Raw genomic sequence first — 19,887 nt, 5'->3', positions numbered from 1 at the left:
TCCCATATTTTCTTGATTTAACTCCTCTTACTGTCACTTTCTGAAAGCAATATGTTGGTATTCCTTTCAATGAGGAAAATAAAATATTCGTATTTATGCTCAAATCAAAACGATGGTTTTGAAATTGTAGTGTACTCCTGAATTCTGAGAGAGATTCTGTTGTTTAGTTATTTATCAATTTAGTAAGGAAAAAGAACAATAGAACAGGTACAGATTATGAGCAGTCTGCCATAAGTGGGGGACACAGAATAGAAAGAATCGCCAACAAAGATTACTTGCCTCCTATAATTAGCTTATGTTTGATTCTTTGCCTTCACAAGAATCCTACTTGAAGTTCTAATGAAGTCATCCTCCTTTCCTCATTGGCTTAACAACTACTCTTCATATTCCACTTCTTGTCCCATTCTTCATTGCCTGTCAAACCTGTTATTACTGATTAATTTACCACCATGACTCATCACCCTGAAACCAACCCCCACTTCATTAGACCACTACGGCAGCGTGAAGCCCAACGTCCCCGGGCGCCATCTACTCCTGGAAGGACTCCACCTACTTCAAGGCTGCCGTCACCAACGCCATCTGCTCCTGGAAGGACTCCACCTACTTCAGGGCTGCCGTCACCACCACCGCAGCATTGGGACCGACAAGACCAGCCGACTAGCGAAAAGGGACATGATGATGGCCCATTCCAAGCTCCATTGAAGCAACATGCAGCCCCACGTCAAGACCAACATCCCCATCCAGTACATGATCAAAGGCATGATGGTGAATACCGTAGACCCTGGATGTTTCCACACAGTCGAGATGAAGACCACCACAATCATGATCCTGGGCGTGATGGCAAATACCATAGTCCATGGATTCTTCCACTGTCGCAGCACGATGAAGACATCAAGATCACTCCCCAGCAGAATCGTCCACCGCAGCAAGATCAGCATCGCAAGCAGCCTAAAAGAACTCGGACAACACAACCACAGGATAAAGACCACTATCCCCTCCATCCCAATGATGGTCTCCCACCAGCACAGAGACAGCAACAGGACGGCTTTCGCCACCTTCTTGGTTTAAAGGCTCCAGCACCCCAGCAAACCAGGCCAATAATATGGTTAGGTGCAGCGTTGTGCGCCATTTTCTGGATTTTAATAATCCTAGGAGGCCTCATCGTGCTCATTGTGTATCTAGTGTATCGCCCACGAAGTCCCGAGTTCGAGGTGTCTAGTGTCACCTTGAATGCAGCCTACATAGATGCAGGTTCTTTGCTCAATGCTGATATCTCTGTGCTTGCAAACTTCACCAATCCAAACAAGAAGGTTGGCCTGGAGTTCAGTCACATGATCATTGATCTATACTACGGGAATACTCTGATTGCTACCCAGTATATAGAATCTTTTTCAGCACCAAAGGCAGAGTCCAGGTTCGCAAATGTTCATATGGTAACTAGCCAGGCTCGGCTTCCCTTAGGAGACAGTGCTCAGCTTCAGGATCAGATGAATAGAAGTGGAATCATATTTAACGTCAAAGGAGTTTTTCGGGTGCGATCTAAGTTAGGAAGTTTACTTGCATACTCCAATCGTTTTTATGGTCATTGCATCATCATGGTTACTGCACCTCCTACTGGTGTCCTGAGAGCAGCCAGGTGCACAACAAAACGTTGAGATGCGTCTCCTGATTAGTAAGAAATGATTTTGCATATTTTCAAGAATTATTCTTCCTTCTTCCTTAAATAGTATCAATTTCTTTTTGCATCTAATTGTAATGTTTTCAGGGGGTTGCGTCCCTCAACTGACTATTATCTCTCTTTCATTACATTCCCATCTACATAACTATTTTTTTATTGAGGGATACATTCAGTTTGTTTCATTTAACTCAATGATGGGAATTCTCTGCAAATTTCTAAAGCAGATGCCAGAAAATGGTAACCATATATGTTTTTATCCATGACTGCAGAGTTTTCATTTCTGATGTACCCAAAAATAATAAAATGCAGAATTCCATTTAGGACGTCAAGTCCTTATTTACATAACATTAAAACTGGAGAAAACTTCTCCTTATAACAGGCTTTATTTACAAATGCTCAATATGACGAAGACTACAAAATGCCTCAAAATCCTGGCTAGCCCTTTCCACTCAGCATTGACAACAAGTACATTAAATAATACAGAAAAGAAAAAACACACGAATCCAGACCAGCCAGTTTAACTCATTACCAAATGACCAAATAGAACCTTTCACAATAAGAAAACACAAACTCCTCTCTTTAAAATCTCTTGCAATGATCTCTTGTAAAGAAGGAATGCCTGAGGGCATCATGAGCTGTTAGTCTTTTGGACGGATCATACCTGAGAAGAGCTTGCAAGAGATCAATGATATCCCCAGCAGAGTGATCAACATGCTGCATTACTAGATTCTGCTAATAGAAATACACAATCCAAAAAAATGAGCATATGAGGATAAATATGGACAAATCCTATGAGCAAATTTTCTGAAACTTGTCCCCCGGAAATGGTACAATGAAACTCCAAGGTAACAACAGTAGCTCATATACACCTGAAGGCGAGGTAACTTCATGACTGCCTTGATGCTTTCCCGAGACGATGCCACATCTAGCCATTTCAACCTACCCCTTCTAACATACTTCTCTGCGTGCCGGCTGACTCAATCACACCCCCCCACCCCCAAAAAGTGAGTAAATTTATATAATGAAGTTTTTCTTCGCAAAGTTTTGTGTTAAAAAAAAACAGTATTAGAAGAGCACATACTCTGCTCTTCTCAACATGCGCTGAGGAAATGGGCCCAAAACCCTCTCCATCATAGCCAAGTGCTCTAAGTTCTTATGTGTCTGAAACAATGCTTCTCCCTGCAAACAATTATACTTGTATCCTTTAAGCTTTTTCGTATTAGAATGCACTTTATGAACTTCACAGATATTGTGAACCTACGAAGAAAAGTTCTACCAAGATACAACCAACACTCCATATATCACATGGAAAACTCCATCCAAGCCCTGGTCAACCAAACAAGCTTATATATTAATTACAATAAATAAGTGATGACAAAAGATCCAAGCAGAGACCAAAGACTAGCATACCTAGAATAACCTCAGGTGCACGGTAGTGCCGGGTTGAGACAAGACAGTTGTGCTCGTGATGTCCATAAGCTGTGCTTCCAAAATCAATAACCTTAATAGTACTTGACTTTGGCAATCTCTTGTAATGGGCCCCTTCAGTGGGTGAGATTGATGGAACCTGCAATAGTAGAATATTAATGGAGTTAAAACTCAATAGTTTTACATGAGAGTAAAAAAGCAAAAACCTTTATCAAACACAAATGACGAGGCAAACAGAAATTTATTTTCATTACTAACGTAGTGAGGATTGATGCAGAAACATCAACAATAAAAGGTGTAGTACAGATTGATGCAGAAACATCCACAATAAAAGGTGTACCCTGTAGTCTGGTATTTTTACATATTCTGGAGATACAAAAAGAATATTCTCCGGCTTCAAGTCTGAATGAATGAGGCGCAAATCACACATGACTGCAGAAATTAAAAATTAAAGAGTCAACACAAGCATTTTAATAGTCCAGCCTCAAAGTTGACATCGCATTAGTGAGGAAATGCTTAATGGAAAGAATAAAGAAAGGGATTTATTAACCAAACGCAACTGAAAAGGCAAAAAGAAAAAGAAAAAGGGAAAACAAAAAAACAAAAACAACACTAAGCAGTATAATAGTGCCGTCCATGCAACTTGGAAAAAAAAAAAACAGTTTGCAACTAAGGCAAGAGAAATAGCAGAAGCAATGACCACACACATGGTACACATTCCAACAGTTGTCTGCCAAGCTCACTGACAAGATCAACTGCAAATGAGTGATAATTATTTTTCCGAAGAAAATCATACAAGCTTGGTCCAAGCATCTCAAAAAACTGTTAAACCATTTAAATCCACTACCAAGTCTTAATCCCTAGAATATTTGCGAAGACGGGGAAATGGCATTGTAAATTAATGATATACTTACAATACAGATATGATTACGATAATCAAACCAGTTTCGTATTTGAACACAACTGCAAAGAATAAGTCCTCTTAACAATTGGCACAGAAAATATCGATAGTTGTGTTAATTATTGAATTTTTGATATAAAAGTTGACTAAATTGAAGTATTTATGAGATTAAAATGATGAATTAATGGGTAATGGAGTATGAAATCTAAATGTGCAAAATTAATATTCTATTCAAAAATGTATTAATTAAACTAAAATTGCATCAAATAGAAATAAGCAAGTTCAGATATGGCAATATTTAAATTGGCAAATGATTAAATTCGATTAGAAATTAACAATGGTATTTTGGGATTTTAAATTGGTTGTCCAATCTTATGAAACTTATGAGTTTTAAGGATATTAATTCTTAAATCCTTTGAATTTGAGACAAAGAGTGCCTTAATCAAACTAATCCTACTGAGTTAGAATTAATTAAGACCCATTAAGTTCTTTAATTAAGAATCCTCTTAATCCTTAGCCTATTTCTAGGTCTAAGTTAATTAAGTCCAATTTCCGATTATCTATCACAAGGCCTTCTCCTTTCTGCTTCAACCATGGATTAAGAACATTACTCAATGGGATCCTACATTAAGCATGTCATTACAAGAAATGAATAAAACTCATTAAGGCCACAAAATATGGATTACCCAATCAAAATCCACAAATATCTCAAATATTACAACCCTTACATCAAAAGTAAACTACTCACTATCCATAATGCTTACAAGATATGATGAGTTTAAATGGAAATAAAGCTTTAATCTAAGCTAAGAAGTAAGGAATTAAATACTAGAAATGTAGAAAAATGTAAAGAAAGAAAGAAATCAATCTTAGTTGAAAATGGTGTGGAAGGTGGAAATGACTCTTCAAATAGCCTCCTCCTTTCTTTCTTTGCTCCTTGCCTCCCTTCTAAAATGAGAAAATGGGACTATATATAGCATTTTTACATGGAGCCCTAAAATAGTATGTTCTAGGAGGAATACATTAAGGGAATCTTACGCACTCATTAATGAACTCTTTATGTTCTTCCTCCTCTATGCATATTTTAGCTTGAAAACTTGCTTTTGGCATCTTTTGAAGACACTCCTCAATGGCAAAATTCTCTTTAGTCCTTCAAAAACACCATTTTTCCTACCAAACAAAGTAAAAATTACAAATTAATCCAAAATCGACAATTATGAAAAACTAACTAATTAACTAATAAAATTAGCTAAAAAATGACTAATAATCAAATAAAAATGGTTATGAAATTAAACCTAAATGATTATGCAAAATGTATGCATCAAATAAACTCAAGCTTTTGCTTGTCCTCAAGCAAACTTTAAAATGTGGTGCAAAGTTTTTAAGGGTGCCTTATCCAAAGAGTTATGAAAATCACTCATTAAGGTAACTTAACACACCTTTAGCCATACCAACAATCCATATACCCATCCTTCAAAATGCAAAGAATTTAATGCTTATCCAAGCTTTCAAGCCATCAAGTCAATTATCATTCAAATCCCCAAACCAACTAATCAAAAGAGAGAGTCATGCTCAAAAGGAATTCTAGGACAATTGATAACCAAAGTATCTCAACATGGAATGATAGAATTGAATGAATAGATGAATAGTTTTCCAATCCCATAGGCAAATTCCCTACTCCTATCTCCACTAATGTAGCAAGTACTATCAAGAGATCAAAGGTCTTGTTAGGGATGTAATGAGGACATGGGGTTTAAAATTAGGCTAAGAAGAAAGATGGGTAAAAAGTATTCAAAGCATGAGAATATATTCAATTTTTAAACATAAGGTACACTTTATTATATATATATATGTATTTTTTATATATATGGGAGAGAAGAATACACAATGAGAATTGTCATAGTTTACAAAACACATAAAAATGGAGGGACATTTTGATACTTTAACTTGTATTTTGTATTTTTCTTTGATGATTGTCCCTAAAATTGCCACCCCAAACTCATTTCTTTTGATACTTTGGGTGGATTTCTTTCATTTTGTTTGGCAATATTGAAAATCACATATACTAGAACTTTTACAAGGTGACAAGTATTTCTTCTCCTTTTATTTTATTTTTTTATTTTATGTACCTAATATTATGAATAATTATTCTCATGAAAAGGGTTGGAGTGTTTGGTTCATTGGCTAGGTAGTAATAAGGGTTTCAAGAAAAATTAGGGACAAAAAGGCTCAAAGGGGTTTGCAAGGATAAATTTTAGTTGGGAAAAAGGGCCAAAGGTTTAAAATGAGAAGGTTTAAATCAAAGAATGCCTAATCATCTCTCTTTTCAAGAAGGTTTAGAAAATTTGTTCTAGGATTGGTGAGACATCATTTGACTACCTTATATCCAATAATTCCTCTAAACACTTCCATCTCCAAATGACTAGTTGGGTGGCAGAAGATATAGGCAAGGGATAGACACTTCAAAACCTTGCACCTTTTAGGAAACTTTCAATCCACAAACCCAACTAAAAGGTGAGTCAAATCACTTTCATAGGCACATTTTCAATACTCAAGGGATTTGGCAAAAGATTTTAATGCATGGTGTATGATTCCTAAAATGAGTAATACATGAACTAAATGGAGGAAGCCTATTTGTATGCAATTTGTACAATTTCTAAGTGATGTATAATGTGTGTGTAAATGTGTAATGAATATGTATGTATGGATGTATATGTAAAATATTTACAATATATGTAAATGAAATGGGATGAGATGCTCTTATACTCAAAATGTGAAAAATAAAGCTAAAAATCAAAATGTGCACCTCCAAACTCAAAATTAGACATTGTCCTCAATGTCTCAAAATATCCAAAACTCAAAGCAAATAATATTGACCAGAATTGTAAAAATAAGAACAAAAAGAAAGAGTTATATGAGAATTCACATGTGCATATAAGAGGCAATAGATGTTGCATAGGCAAATACAACTTGTGCGATTTCTGCGAGAAAGAGTTGCACAGTATGCAAAGGTTATGCATGAGGAAATTGAAATGTACAACCAAAGTATGGAAATATAGTATGGGCAAATATGTACAAAAAGGCAATAAGTGCAATAAAAATCAAAGAGGACTAATGTAATAGCTATTCAATAAAACTTCAAAAGAAAATTTAAAAGAAACTACTTCAGAACAAAGCAACAAAATCCAAAACACAGTATAAATGTTTGAACATATTTACAAAGAAAAGGTCCTACAAGATTGAACAAAAGTAAACTAAACACTAATCTATGTCTATTGTTTTTCCTTTGTCCAAGGATGTTGAATGATGGTGCGAGGAGGTGATGGAGGTGGGGTGGCATGAACATCATGAGTTGCTTCACCATCTCCTTTTTCCATGACAAGGTCAAATAGTTGATCATGACGATCCTTTAGTGTATCAAGACCAGCTTCCTATCCACAAAGTAGATATCATCACTGAGGTAGGTGAATAAGGCTTTAGTGTTGAATGGAGGAGGATGAGGTAGGTTGAGGAATGAGTGTTGTGAAAGGTTTCATCAAAATATGATAAATGAAAATCAAAATAGGAAGTGTCCTCGGATTGAGTGCTATTAAAGCCAAAATGATGAGCCCACCCAAAACAATGTCACCAATGGATTTGGTGGCAATATAAAGAAGTAAAGACACCTTAACTTTGTGAAATGCACACCATAACATAAATAGTTAATATGGTGCTAGCCATCAACCTATGAATAAACCTAAGTGTCAAGGATTTGGGATGTTTTGGACCTACCAGAAGGTTTGGGGTTGGTTTGTTATGATTCTCCAAAATTGGGCAGATTTGTGGTACTCTAAAGAACCCATCAATTGCAAAACCAAAAATGCTATGAAATTGATCCAATGCTATTTTGCCCCAAGCATCTAAATGTCATAATTGGCTTATGGTCTACATCATGCAAGTTGAGGGTAGCAGAGAATGAAGAAATAAACTCCAAAACTAGAATTGGATAAACTACCTCTTGCTTATGCACCAACCCATAAGAAATGCAACTACATTATCAAATAAACCCATAGATTGTAGAGCATCTATATACCTAGTAGGTTGTACCCTTATATCTTTGAGTCTTTTGTTTGAATTGTATCGTGAGAGGCCAGTAGCTTTGATACAAATGGGGTTAATTGTCGAGCTTTTGGCTTTTAGGAGGTGGCTCCAAATGGGGTGGGTGGGTCTTTGGAGGAGCAGAGGACATGGGTATTTGGATCGGATTTTGCATTTGTATGTTGTTGATGGAGGTGGTGGTGGTGTCGTTTGTGGTGGAGGATTGGAAGGGGATGTATCGAAGACAATGGAGTGACTTCAAGAGGAGGCGGGGAATGTGGAGGGGAATCCATGGTCGATTGGAGAAGAGATAGGGAAATGAAAATGTAGGGGATTTAGGATGGAGAAGATGGGAGAGAGAAAGAATGAAGGTTGAAGAAGTGGAGGTGGTGGGAATGGTCAAATGAATTTGAATCGGGTTGTAGGAGGGGAAAATGATTTATGCATAACTCTGGCGTGTTTCAAAAGGATTTATATTTAAAGTGCTTATGCACAAGTGCATAGGTTATCTTATGCATGTTTAATGGTGAGGAGCGGAGTGCATAAGTTATGCACTTGCATCTCTAGAATGGTTTTTTTTTGAATTTTGGTTTATGCACTAGGTTTTGAAATTGCATAGGCTATGCACATTGCTTATGTTTGGGATTTTCAGTGCATAGGTTATGCACTCGCTTATGCACTCTTCTGAATTGATTTTTGGAGATCTTGGTTATGCGTATGCATAACTTATGCACCTTCCTTATGCATCCTCGTTGATTTTTGGTTATGCACTGAGCTTTGGATTTTGGTTATGCATAGCTTATGCACCTTCCTTATGCAAACTTGAGAGAAAATGAAGGATTTGAAGTTATGCAAATGTGCATAAGTCATGCACTCACCTTATGCAAGTTTTGATATGAAATTTGACAAATGAGGTTATGCAGAGTTGCATAAGCTATGCACTTATGCACTTGCAATAAAGGTGGAAAATGGCAAGAATTTTGGTCATGCAGATTGCATAAGCTATTTATGCACAAATTCAACAAGATCAAGAATGCAATAGAACATGGATTGCAAGTGTGAAAGATACCTGAATGATGAAATATAATTCTATGAAGCACAAACCATGAGAAATTTTCATCAAAAACACATCAATATATTCAAAGTTCATAAAGTGCATCACACAAGCATGTAAAAATGGATCCTACATAAAAGACCTTTGAGAGCTATGCCATTTTGACTCAAATTTTGCAAATCAACATTTAGCACATAAAACTCCATAAAATTTGCATGAAGTTGCATCTAACCACAAATGAGAAATGAAATCTCCAAGATTTGTCAAGAAAATGCAACATTTCTACCTTGTATCCTATAACCCCAAAGAAGTTCAAAAAATGACCAACTTACCACCATAATATCATTATAAGCACAAATATTAGAAAATTACCCACCCAACCTCACCAAAAACACAAGTGATCTGCAGATTCTATTTTTAGATACTTTTCCTCCACTAGCCTTCCTCCATTTAAATACATCCAACCTCATCAAAAACATGAGCCATTTTTTTATTTTCCTCTGCATGAACTAGATTGTTTGAAGGACAAAATTTTCCAAGTTAAGAATTACTTTTCTTCATTGAATTACATCTACAAGGGACAAGATTTAACAATGTCAAAATTTTAATTTGAGATTTAAGATAAAAACAAAATTAATGAAAATGAAAGTAAATCAATAAAAGCAAAATAAAAGGACTTGGGATGCCTCCCAAGAGGGCTAATTTATAGTCCTTGACTTTTCATGAATTTAAAGAGGTGAGGGATTGGAGAGCTATGTAATGCTTCAATCTATGCCCATTGACCTTAAAATTTTTTCACTCCAAATTTCTATTGCTCCATAAGGGAAAACCTTAGAAACTCTATATGGACCATGACTTGAGTTTTCCAGGAACAATTTCAATCTTGAGTTGAACAACAAAACTGAATCACCTTCTTTGAATTCCTTTTTCCTCGATGCTTATCATGCCAAACTTTAGTTCTTTCTTTGTAAATACGCACTTTCATAAGCATCCATCCTCAATTCCTCAAGCTCATTAAGTTGTAACAACCTTTTCTCATAAGATCAAAATTCAAGGTCCGAATGGCCCAATATGCTCTATGTTCTAGCTCCTAAATGACAAGACTTACCATACACCAACCTAAAGGGAGTAGTTCCTATAGGGGTTTTGTATATGCCCATAAAGCATCATCTAGTTTGATAGACCAATCTTTCCTAGAATTGTTCTTCTCCAAAATATGCTTGAGCTCTCTGTAGAAATTTCAACTTGTGTTTGAGGATGGTATGGGGTAGCTATCTTGTGCACTACACCATACTTCCTCATTAAGCTCTCAAATTGCTTATTACAAAAATGGGAACCCCATCACTAATTATAGCCCTAGAGCTCCAAATCAAGACAAATTTTTCAAAAATTTTACTACCACTCTAGCATCATTAGTTGGAGTTGCAATAGCTTCCACCCACTTTGACACATAGTCAACCCCAACTAAGATGTATCTATTACCATATGAAGGAGAATGGCCCCATAAAATCTATTCCCAAACATCAAATAATTCCACTTCAAGAATATTATTTAGGGCATTTGATCTCCTTTTGACAAATTTCCACTTCTTTGACATTTATCACAATCCAACACAAATTTCCTCACATCCTTAAAAAGATTTGGCCAAAAGAAACAAATTTTACTACTTAGAGATGCCAAAATGTCCTCCATAATATGGCAATGATGCAAAATACTCTGGATTTCCTCTTCAGAATACATCTTCTAATTAGATCATCACAACATCTCCTAAAGAGTAAAGGATCATCCCATCTATAAAACTTCACTTCATAACTTTTCTTTTGTTGCCATGTTATACCTAGAGGTAAAACTCCACAAGATAAATAATTCACAAAGTCCGATACCAAGGTAGTTTAGCAACAAGAGAGAAAAGTTGTTCATCCAAGAAAAACTCATCAATAGGATTTCATCCAATTCTTCACCATCCAATTTCAACCTACTAAGATTATCCCTTTCTTATCTCTAATCTCCAAATCAAATTCATCCACCTAATGAGCATGATCAAATATAACCACCTTTGAGTCAATAATGTAACTTTTCCAATGCAAAGACAATTGCCAAAAATTCCTGTTGCATAATTTGTTTGAGCCTCATCCGTTCTACTAGCATAATAAATAGCATAAGCCTTTTGTCCTTTCTTTGACCAAGGCATAGTTGCTAGCATCACACATAATTTCAAAAGGTAGGCTCCAATCGTGGTTGCATGATTAAAGGCATCCAAACACTCTTGGTCAAATTCAAATGGTGTGTCATTACTTAACAAATTAGACAAAGGTTTAGCTATTTTAGAAAAATCCTTAATAAAGCATGTCCTAACATTGGTAGGAGGAGCCATCTTCTCTATCACTTCAACTTTGGCTTTATCAACCTCTATTCCTCAGACACCAAATGTCCAAGCACTATACCATGAAATGACACTTTTTTAACACAAGGTCAAATTTTAGAAAGGTTAGCTAAGCATATATCAAAAGAAGATCCATAAAATCGTCCATAAAAACCTCCATTATGTCTTCAATGAAATCGAGAAGATTGCCATCATGCAGTGCATTACACAACCCAAATGGCATCCTTCTATAAGCAAAGGTTCCATATGGACAAGTAAAAGTGGTTTTCTCTTGATCATTTGGATGAATAGGGATTTGAAAAAATATCCATCTAAATAGCAAAAGTAAGAATGCCTAGCTAGTCTTTCCAACATTTGATCAATGAAGGGAAGTGGAAAGTGATCTTTTCTAGTGGCAACATTTAATTTTCAATCTATGCACATTCGCCAACTAGTCACCGTTCTAGTGGGAATTAATTCATTATTTTCATTTTTGACTTTTGGAACAACATGTAGATGGGATATATGATCCTGCATCAAGCAACTTCAAAATTTCCTTTAACAACTTCTTTCATATTTGGGTTCAACCTCTTTTGATGTTCAATAGATGGTTTACAATTTTCTTATTCTATGCATGCAAAAATGTGGGCTTATTCCTTAATGTCATCTATGGTGTATCCCAAAACTTTCCTAAATTTTCTCAACACTCTTAACAACAAGTACTCAAATTTGCATTTACAATTGCATCTTCTTCCTTGAATGATGGTTGCTTTGTGTGAGTTGAAAAAATGAATGGTGGACTTCCTCTAAGTGTTGAGTATATCCTCCATGAGCCAAACAATTTTCAAGTGGATCTTCGGATATTTCTTTAGTGTTCTTCAACATCAATAATATCAACTCTCAAGCAATGATGCTTCTTCATAGAGTTATTAATATTGAAAATTAATTGCTCTTCACCAACCCTAAGAGTAAGCTTTTCTCCTTTCACATCAATCAATGCTCGTCTCCCAAGATAATTGGGATATTAGAATCTTCCTCCATGTCCAAGATGACAAAGTCTATATAGAACTTTTCAACCTTAAATATGGGTTGGCTTTAGATCTCCCATGTTGAGCTTCTCATAGATAGAAAGGGCATAAGGCTAACACTGCCCCTAAATCACATAGAGCTTTTGTAGAACAAGACTCTCCAATGTGGCATGGAATTGAAAACTCCTGGATCCTTAAGCTTTGGAGGAAGTTTCCTTTGGAGGATAGCACTACATTCTTCAGTTTCATCATCTTCAAGTTTTCTCTTGTTTGAGAGAATTTCTTTCAAGAATTTTGCATAAGAGGGCATTTGTGAAAGAGCATCAACAAAAGGCACATTTATGTAAAGTTTCTTCAAAACCTCTAAGAACTTCCCAAATTGCCTATCAAGCTTGGCTTTGTGAAATCTTTGTGGAAAGGGAAGTTGTGGCTTGTGAGGTATATACTTCTCTTCTTTTCTTCAAATTTCTCCTTACATTTTTCTGCACTCTCTTGTTTTCCACTCTCATTTTCATTTTCTCTCTTCTCCTCTTCTCATCATTTATAACTTTACCACTTCTTAAAGTAATAGCTTGACAATGCTCTCTTGGATTTTCAAGATTTGGCACTTGAGGAAGATGCTTGTTGTGTGTTTGCATTTGTTCCACCTTGCTTTCACCTCTCTCATCTCCTCATCATGCTTATTTTGGTTGGCAAGAATGGTGGAATTTCGTTCTTCTTTGTTTGGTGGAGGGTTCATATTTTTCTCACAAAATTGGGCAATGGTTGCCTATTTTGATATGGAACTTGTTGAAAATTCGATTTTGAACTTGACCTTCCCATGAAAAGTTGGGATGATTCCTCCAATTTGGATTGTAAGTTTGAGAATAAGGATTCCCATTTGCTTGTTTCCATAATTACCAACATATGCTGCTTGTTCTCCATAATCTACTCCACATAAGCCACTTGTTGTGAACTTCCAAATTTGATGATGAACTAACCAACATACTCAAATCTTCCATTTTCTTAGCAAGGACATTTGTAAGTGCATCAAACTTTGCATTAATCATGTTGAATGGATCAAGATCATACATTCCTCCTCTTGGACTACTCCAAAGATGAGTATTCTTTGCAATTTTCTCTAATAACTCATAAGCTTCATCTTCATGCTTTATAATAAATTCTCCTGTTTGAGCATCAATAATTGACATTTGTGTAGAAATTGATTTATCATCCATTTTGGAATGGCATGATGTGCATAATCTCTCTAATTCCTTCCATCTCATCCATGATTCATAGAGAGTTTCATCTTCTCTTCATTTGATTTTGAGTTTTGGAAAATATTGTGCAAGAAATGCATTGCTCCCAATTTGTAATGGAGTTGTGAGGTAAAGAATCAAGCCAATCCAATGCTCTATCTTTCAAAGAGAATGGGAATAGCTTCAATCTTTGTGTGTGTGGATTTTCAGGATGTCCTCCAAATTGAGAGTTTTGGATTATTTGAAGAACTCCAAAATCCATCTTGTAACTATTTGCATCAATTCTTGGTCTTCTCTCTCAAGTCATCAAAACGAGGAAAAGCATGATCCATCATACTTCCCTAGGCACATTTGCATTAACAACTTCTTCACCTTGGGCTTCATTTTCATTGTTTTGACCATTTCACACCAATTCTAACTCTTTCATCACCATGTTTGCTTCTAATTAACTTCCTTCCTTCTTCCGGTTTCTTTCTTGTTGGCCTTACAAAATTTCTCAATTTCAGATTAAAGGTTGTGTCACTTGAGCTTCTAGCTCTTCTCATAAAAGATTAAAGGTACAAAGAACAAACAAACACAAAATGAAAAGATAACAAAGATAAAACTAAAAACAACTAAAATAATCAAGAATTCAATCTTAAACAAACAACTCCCGACAGCGGGCGCAAAAACTTGATGTAGTATAGAAAATATCGATCCCACGAGGAGTTGTGTTAATGATTGAATTTTCGATATAAAAGTTGACTAAATTGAAGTATTTATGAGATTAAAATGATGAATTAATGGGTAATGGAGTATGAAATCTAAATGTGCAAAATTAATATTCTATTCAAAAATGTATTAATTAAACTAAAATTGCATCAAATAGAAATATATGGCAATATTTAAATTGGCAAATGATTAAATTCGATTAGAAATTAACAATGGTGATTTCATATTCGAGCTATTTTGGGATTTTAAATTGGTTGTCCAATCTTATGAAACTTATGAGTTTTAAGGAGATTAATTCTTAAATCCTTTGAATTCCCTTTGTGAGACAAAGAGTGCCTTAATCAAACTAATCCTACTGAGTTAGAATTAATTAAGACCCATTAAGTTCTTTAATTAAGAATCCTCTTAATCCTTAGCCTATTTCTAGGTCTAAGTTAATTAAGTCCAATTTCCGATTATCTATCACAAGGCCTTCTCCTTTTCAACCATGGATTAAGAACATTACTCAATGGGATCCTACATTAAGCATGTCATTACAAGAAATGAATAAAACTCATTAAGGCCACAAAATATGGATTACCCAATCAAAATCCATAAATATCTCAAATATTACAACCCTTACTATCAAAAGTAAACTACTCACTATCCATAATGCTTACAAGATATGATGAGTTTAAATGGAAATAAAGCTTTAATCTAAGCTAATTAAATACTAGAAATGTAGAAAATGTAAAGAAAGAAAGAAATCTGCAAATCTTAGTTGAAAATGGTGTGGAAGGTGGAAATGACTCTTCAAATTAGCCTCCTCCTTTCTTTCTTTGCTCCTTGCCTCCCTTCTAAAATGAGAAAATGGGACTATATATAGCATTTTTCCTAAAATAGTATGTTCTAGGAGGAATACATTCATTAATGAACTCTTTATTGCATAGGTTATGCACAATTTCGTGAATCTGCATAAGGGAGGTGAGAATGTGCATAAGCTATCACTCCTTATGCACATTTAATTGGGTTGGAAAGTGTTCTTCCTCCTATGCATATTTTAGCTTGAAAACTTGCTTTTGGCATCTTTTTGCTGTAGAAGACACTCCTCAATGGCAAAATTCTCTTTAGTCCTTCAAAAACACCATTTTTCCTACCAAACAAAGTAAAAATTACAAATTAATCCAAAATCGATAATTATGAAAAACTAACTAATTAACTAATAAAATTAGCTAAAAAATGACTAATAATCAAATAAAAATGGTTATGAAATTAAACCTAAATGATTATGCAAAATGTATGCATCATTTACCTTAAAGCCTACTAAGAAGCAAATAAAGGTGATTGCAATTGTACTCACCGACTGCCATTTCTGTCATACTTTCCTAGCAGGTGGAGCACGTCAATTTGCAACATTACTGCTTCACGATATTTCTTTGTAGTTCGCACAACTTTTATGGCAACCGTCTCTCTTGCTTCCCTATCCCAGCATTCCAAAACCTGACCAAAGGTTCCTGTAGAATTATAAGAACTTACAACGCATGAGGAGAGTGAATATATACCATTAAAATATAAATTCATCCATAAACAGAAAGAATATAGAGAGAAAAACAAAGGCTACAGTTATTAGAAAGAATCTGATAGATTTCCTTGTTTGAAAGGATACTAACCTTCACCAGCTTTTCTCTGTATCTTGTCTGCAGGTAAACAAGCAAAAGAGTAGAAGGAAAACTTGCAAAATAAGAATTAAAACACAAGAAGTCAAAAAAAAAAAAAGATTAACAAGCTTCAATGCTTTCAAATTTTATTAGAATGATAGAAATCATTAAAAAAGTGGTGTTTTGAAAGAAAGGGAAGCAATTGTTGTTATTGTTCTTCTTTTTTCTTAAAGATCTTATATAAGCTACTAGCGAAGCCATTCTTAGTTTCATGGGGAAACTGGGTACAGTTTTGCAGAACAGGACAGAGGATGTGATGCTTTAAAACATATTAACTCCGATTTCACATACATAATAACAAAATTACGAAAATAGTCTTAAAAAAAATTCAAACTTAAATTTCATTAAACCATAGACTGCAAGCAAAAGATGGAAAAGGTAATTAAACTGAAGAAGGCAAAATTATTTATGTAAGAGGCAATTGGTGCATGAAGCTTAGTATGCAACATGTCAAGTCACAAGTAACATTATAATTTAAAAGCATTCAATGGTGATTAAGTGTAATTACAGCGAGAGGTTAAATTCTTCTCAAGAGCAAACATGTAATGTCCATCTTTGTCATCATCTCGCCATGGGGAAGAGCCTTTTTGAGCCAATCCCATTACAAATAGACTGGTATCATCTGGGAACACCCTTGATGGTCCAATGCTTCTTCCATTTCTAACCTCTTGATGTGCCCAACCGCAAGTGCACGGGTCGTACAAATAATATAGAAAAGATATCGTTAGCACGAGGAGTTGTGTTAATGATCGAATTTTTGATATAAAAATTAATTAATTTAAACTATTTTTGAAATTAAAGCAATAAATTGATAGATATTGAAGTGTAAAATTTATATATGCAAAATTAATAATTTATTCAACAATGTAATGATTCAACTAAATTTGCGGCAAATTAAAATAAACAAATTGAAATATAGCAAGATTTTAAATGGCAAGCAATTAAATTTGATTAGAAATTAACAATGATAAAAGGGGCGATTTCGGAGTTTGGGAGTTCATATTCAAGCTATTTTGGGATTTTTAAATTGGTTATCCAATCTTATGAAATTTACGGGTTTTAAGGATATTAATCCTTAAATCCTTTGAATACTCTTTCGAGTGAGATAAAGAGTGCCTTAATCAATCTAATCCTACTTTCGTGGAGTTAAAACTAATCAAGACCTATTAAGTTCCTTAATTAATCTGTAAATCCTCTTAATCCTTAGTCTATTTCTAGATCTAAGTTAATTAAATCCAATTTCTTGATTATCTATCACAAAATTTTCTCCTTTTAGTGCTTAAACCATGGATTAAGAACAATACTTAATGCGATCATACACTAAGCATGTCATTAAGCACACAAGAAATGAATAAAACTTCATTAAAATCACAAAATATGGATTACCCAATCAAAATTCATAAAATCACAGAATAGTGAGTAGTTTTCATTAGATTCTGGAGTTGGGATGTAATATTTGAGATATTTGTTTTATTTCCATATTAACTCAGAATTTCTTGTAAATATTATAGATAGTGAGTCTATGCTAAGAACTAAGAAACCCAATACAAGAAAGGTAGGAAATATAGAAGAAAGGAAAAAAACTCCAAATCTGGTTCAGAAATGGAGAAGTGATATTTTTGCTCTGTTTTTCTGACTCTTCCCCTACTGCTGCTCTTTTTTTTTTTTTTTTCTGAAATTAGATAAGGACATATTTATATTTTTCTGACAAATAGCCCTAAAATGGTGTGTTTGAGGTGAAGTTCACGTGAGGAAAATCTTCTGCCAGCTCATTATGAAGAGTTGCATAGATTGTGCAAGTTTCTTATGCAGATTCCACGTAAAATTAGTGGTTCCAGGTGTTTCCCGTGATATTGCATAAGCTATGTAGGTTGGTTGTGCAGTTTCTTCAAGCCTTGGAGACTTCTATGAAACTGCATAAGTAGACTGCATAAGTTATGCAAGCCCTTATGCAGTTTTCGGCAGGTTTTAGACTCTCTGCGTGAAGTTGCATAAGCAGACTGCGAGCATAAGTTAATGCAATTTTCTGTGAAGTTGCATAAGCAGGACGTGAGCTTGCATAAATCATACAGAATAGTTATGCAGATTTCGGCAGGTTTGAGAGTTTGTTTCTTCTTCTTGTGCAGAACTGCACAACTTATGCAGCAGGTTATGCACATTTTGACCACCTTACATTTTTCAACTTTCAAACTTTATTTTTGATATTTTTTGCTGTAGGAATCACTCTTCATTGCCAAAATTTCTTTTTAGTCTCTCAAAAATATCAATTTTCCTACAAAACAAAATAAAATTATAAATTAATCTAAAAATTGATAATTATAAAAAACTATCTAAATAACTAATAAAATTGACTAAAAGTGACTAACAAGCGAATGAAATGACCATAAAATTTAACCTAAATAACTTTGTAAAATGCATGTATCACCTCTTGCCCATAATACAATCCTGACTGAGCCTACACACAGCCATTTGTTCATTCTTCGCAACACAAACAGTAATTAAAAAGTTACCCCTTCCTCAATAATTCACTTCAAGGGCGTTCCTTTATATACTACCAGACCAAATAACAACTCCATAATTTTTAAACAGTATCAAAGTAATCAAATCAGAGTCATCCCAGGAATTAAAAAAACTGACATAAAAAAAATCCTAATCCAATCAGATTCTTAGTCCATCAAACTATATGAGCAAACATCTATGCCATACATATCAAACTCAATGAACTCAACTAAAAAAGTCTCAATTACACACTACATGGAGTTAGCTATATGAATCCACTTTATCCATATGCTTTGGAATTTATCAACCGATTATATCATTTCATCTAGCACATGGATTGACATAATAAAATTCACTAATCTCAATTTATTAACATTGACTTTTCTGGGAAAATATTTCCAGGAATTATTTCAGTGGAAATAGAAACACTCTCTCTCTCTCTCTCTCTCTCTCTCTCTCTCTCTCTCTCTAGACATGAAAAGTTTCTCAAAATCTATAAAAAAAAAAATCTGGGCAATCGAGGAGGTGTAATCCCAGAAATTCTTTTAATAGGGAAACAAACAAAGCAAGAAACAAGATTTTGACTCAAAACCATATCCAATTTTTTTTTTGGGTACAAAAAAAAAAAAGAAAGAAGAAAATACAAATAAATAATACCGTTATGTGAGTTTGAGGAATATTCCAAGCAAATCTGGGCTTCTTTCTGGGACGACGATCCATGTGATTGTGAGGGAACTGAGTAAAGTAGTCCATCTCCATCTGATAATTGACAGAAATTCGAACCCTATCGGTAGATTGATCGATCTGTGATCGATTAAGCTTCTGCAAATAGGAATAACTTCCCAACGCTAGCACTTTCGGATTTCTTTTCCAATAGTTGATCTGGACCGTTCGTTTTTCTTAACCATAGTTAGTTAGATATATTGCCTGGAATTTAACCGTGGTTGAGTTGGCCTTTTTTTTTTTTAATAAAATATATATAAATAATTCAGATAGGATAAGACCCTCCTTGAAGAGTAGACTGAAACCATAACATAATAAAATTATCCGATTTTACCTGAATTATGGATTCATTCCTAATATGTCAATTTTGATTTTGGTTTCTTTCTTTGATGCCTCATCGATCTGCCTTTCCCTCAGATTTCCAGCTCCTATGTCTGCAGATTGTTTCTGAGAAAATCTTTGAAACTTGAAATCATAATGTATGCTTGTTT

At 34.7% G+C, this 19,887-nt stretch overlaps 2 protein-coding genes across 5 annotated transcripts; one reads left to right on the top strand and one right to left on the bottom strand.

Annotated features, from left to right (window-relative positions):
• The first annotated feature begins 126 nt into the window (after positions 1 to 126).
• On the top strand, positions 127 to 1,909 carry LOC110651758 (uncharacterized). The gene has a single exon (XM_021807168.2). The coding sequence runs from the start codon at positions 450 to 452 to the stop codon at positions 1,653 to 1,655; it is 1,206 nt and encodes a 401-aa protein (XP_021662860.2). The 5' UTR covers positions 127 to 449; the 3' UTR covers positions 1,656 to 1,909.
• Positions 1,910 to 1,974: 65 nt separating this feature from the next.
• Positions 1,975 to 19,693, bottom strand: LOC110650930 (serine/threonine-protein kinase AFC2). 4 transcript variants are annotated; one of them, XM_058128938.1, is made up of 9 exons: positions 19,331 to 19,693; positions 16,127 to 16,841; positions 15,817 to 15,970; positions 3,447 to 3,538; positions 3,089 to 3,245; positions 2,940 to 3,004; positions 2,760 to 2,857; positions 2,548 to 2,650; positions 1,975 to 2,407 (listed from the first exon to the last, which is right to left on the bottom strand). In XM_058128938.1, exons 3-9 carry the CDS (start codon positions 15,833 to 15,835, stop codon positions 2,258 to 2,260), a joined length of 684 nt encoding a protein of 227 aa, XP_057984921.1. In that variant the 5' UTR covers positions 15,836 to 15,970; positions 16,127 to 16,841; positions 19,331 to 19,693; the 3' UTR covers positions 1,975 to 2,257. The 4 variants fall into 4 exon arrangements, with proteins under 4 accessions (XP_057984921.1, XP_057984923.1, XP_057984922.1 ...); XM_058128940.1 differs by lacking the exon at positions 19,331 to 19,693 and having other exon boundaries at positions 16,127 to 16,187; positions 16,683 to 17,583; XM_058128939.1 differs by lacking the exon at positions 19,331 to 19,693 and having other exon boundaries at positions 16,127 to 16,153; positions 16,683 to 17,583.
• Positions 19,694 to 19,887: the final 194 nt, after the last annotated feature.

The sequence above is a fragment of the Hevea brasiliensis genome, chromosome 10, assembly GCF_030052815.1.
Source record: "Hevea brasiliensis isolate MT/VB/25A 57/8 chromosome 10, ASM3005281v1, whole genome shotgun sequence".
In the NCBI taxonomy this organism is placed as follows: domain Eukaryota; kingdom Viridiplantae; phylum Streptophyta; class Magnoliopsida; order Malpighiales; family Euphorbiaceae; genus Hevea; species Hevea brasiliensis.
This window is presented reverse-complemented; position numbering and strand designations above follow the sequence as displayed.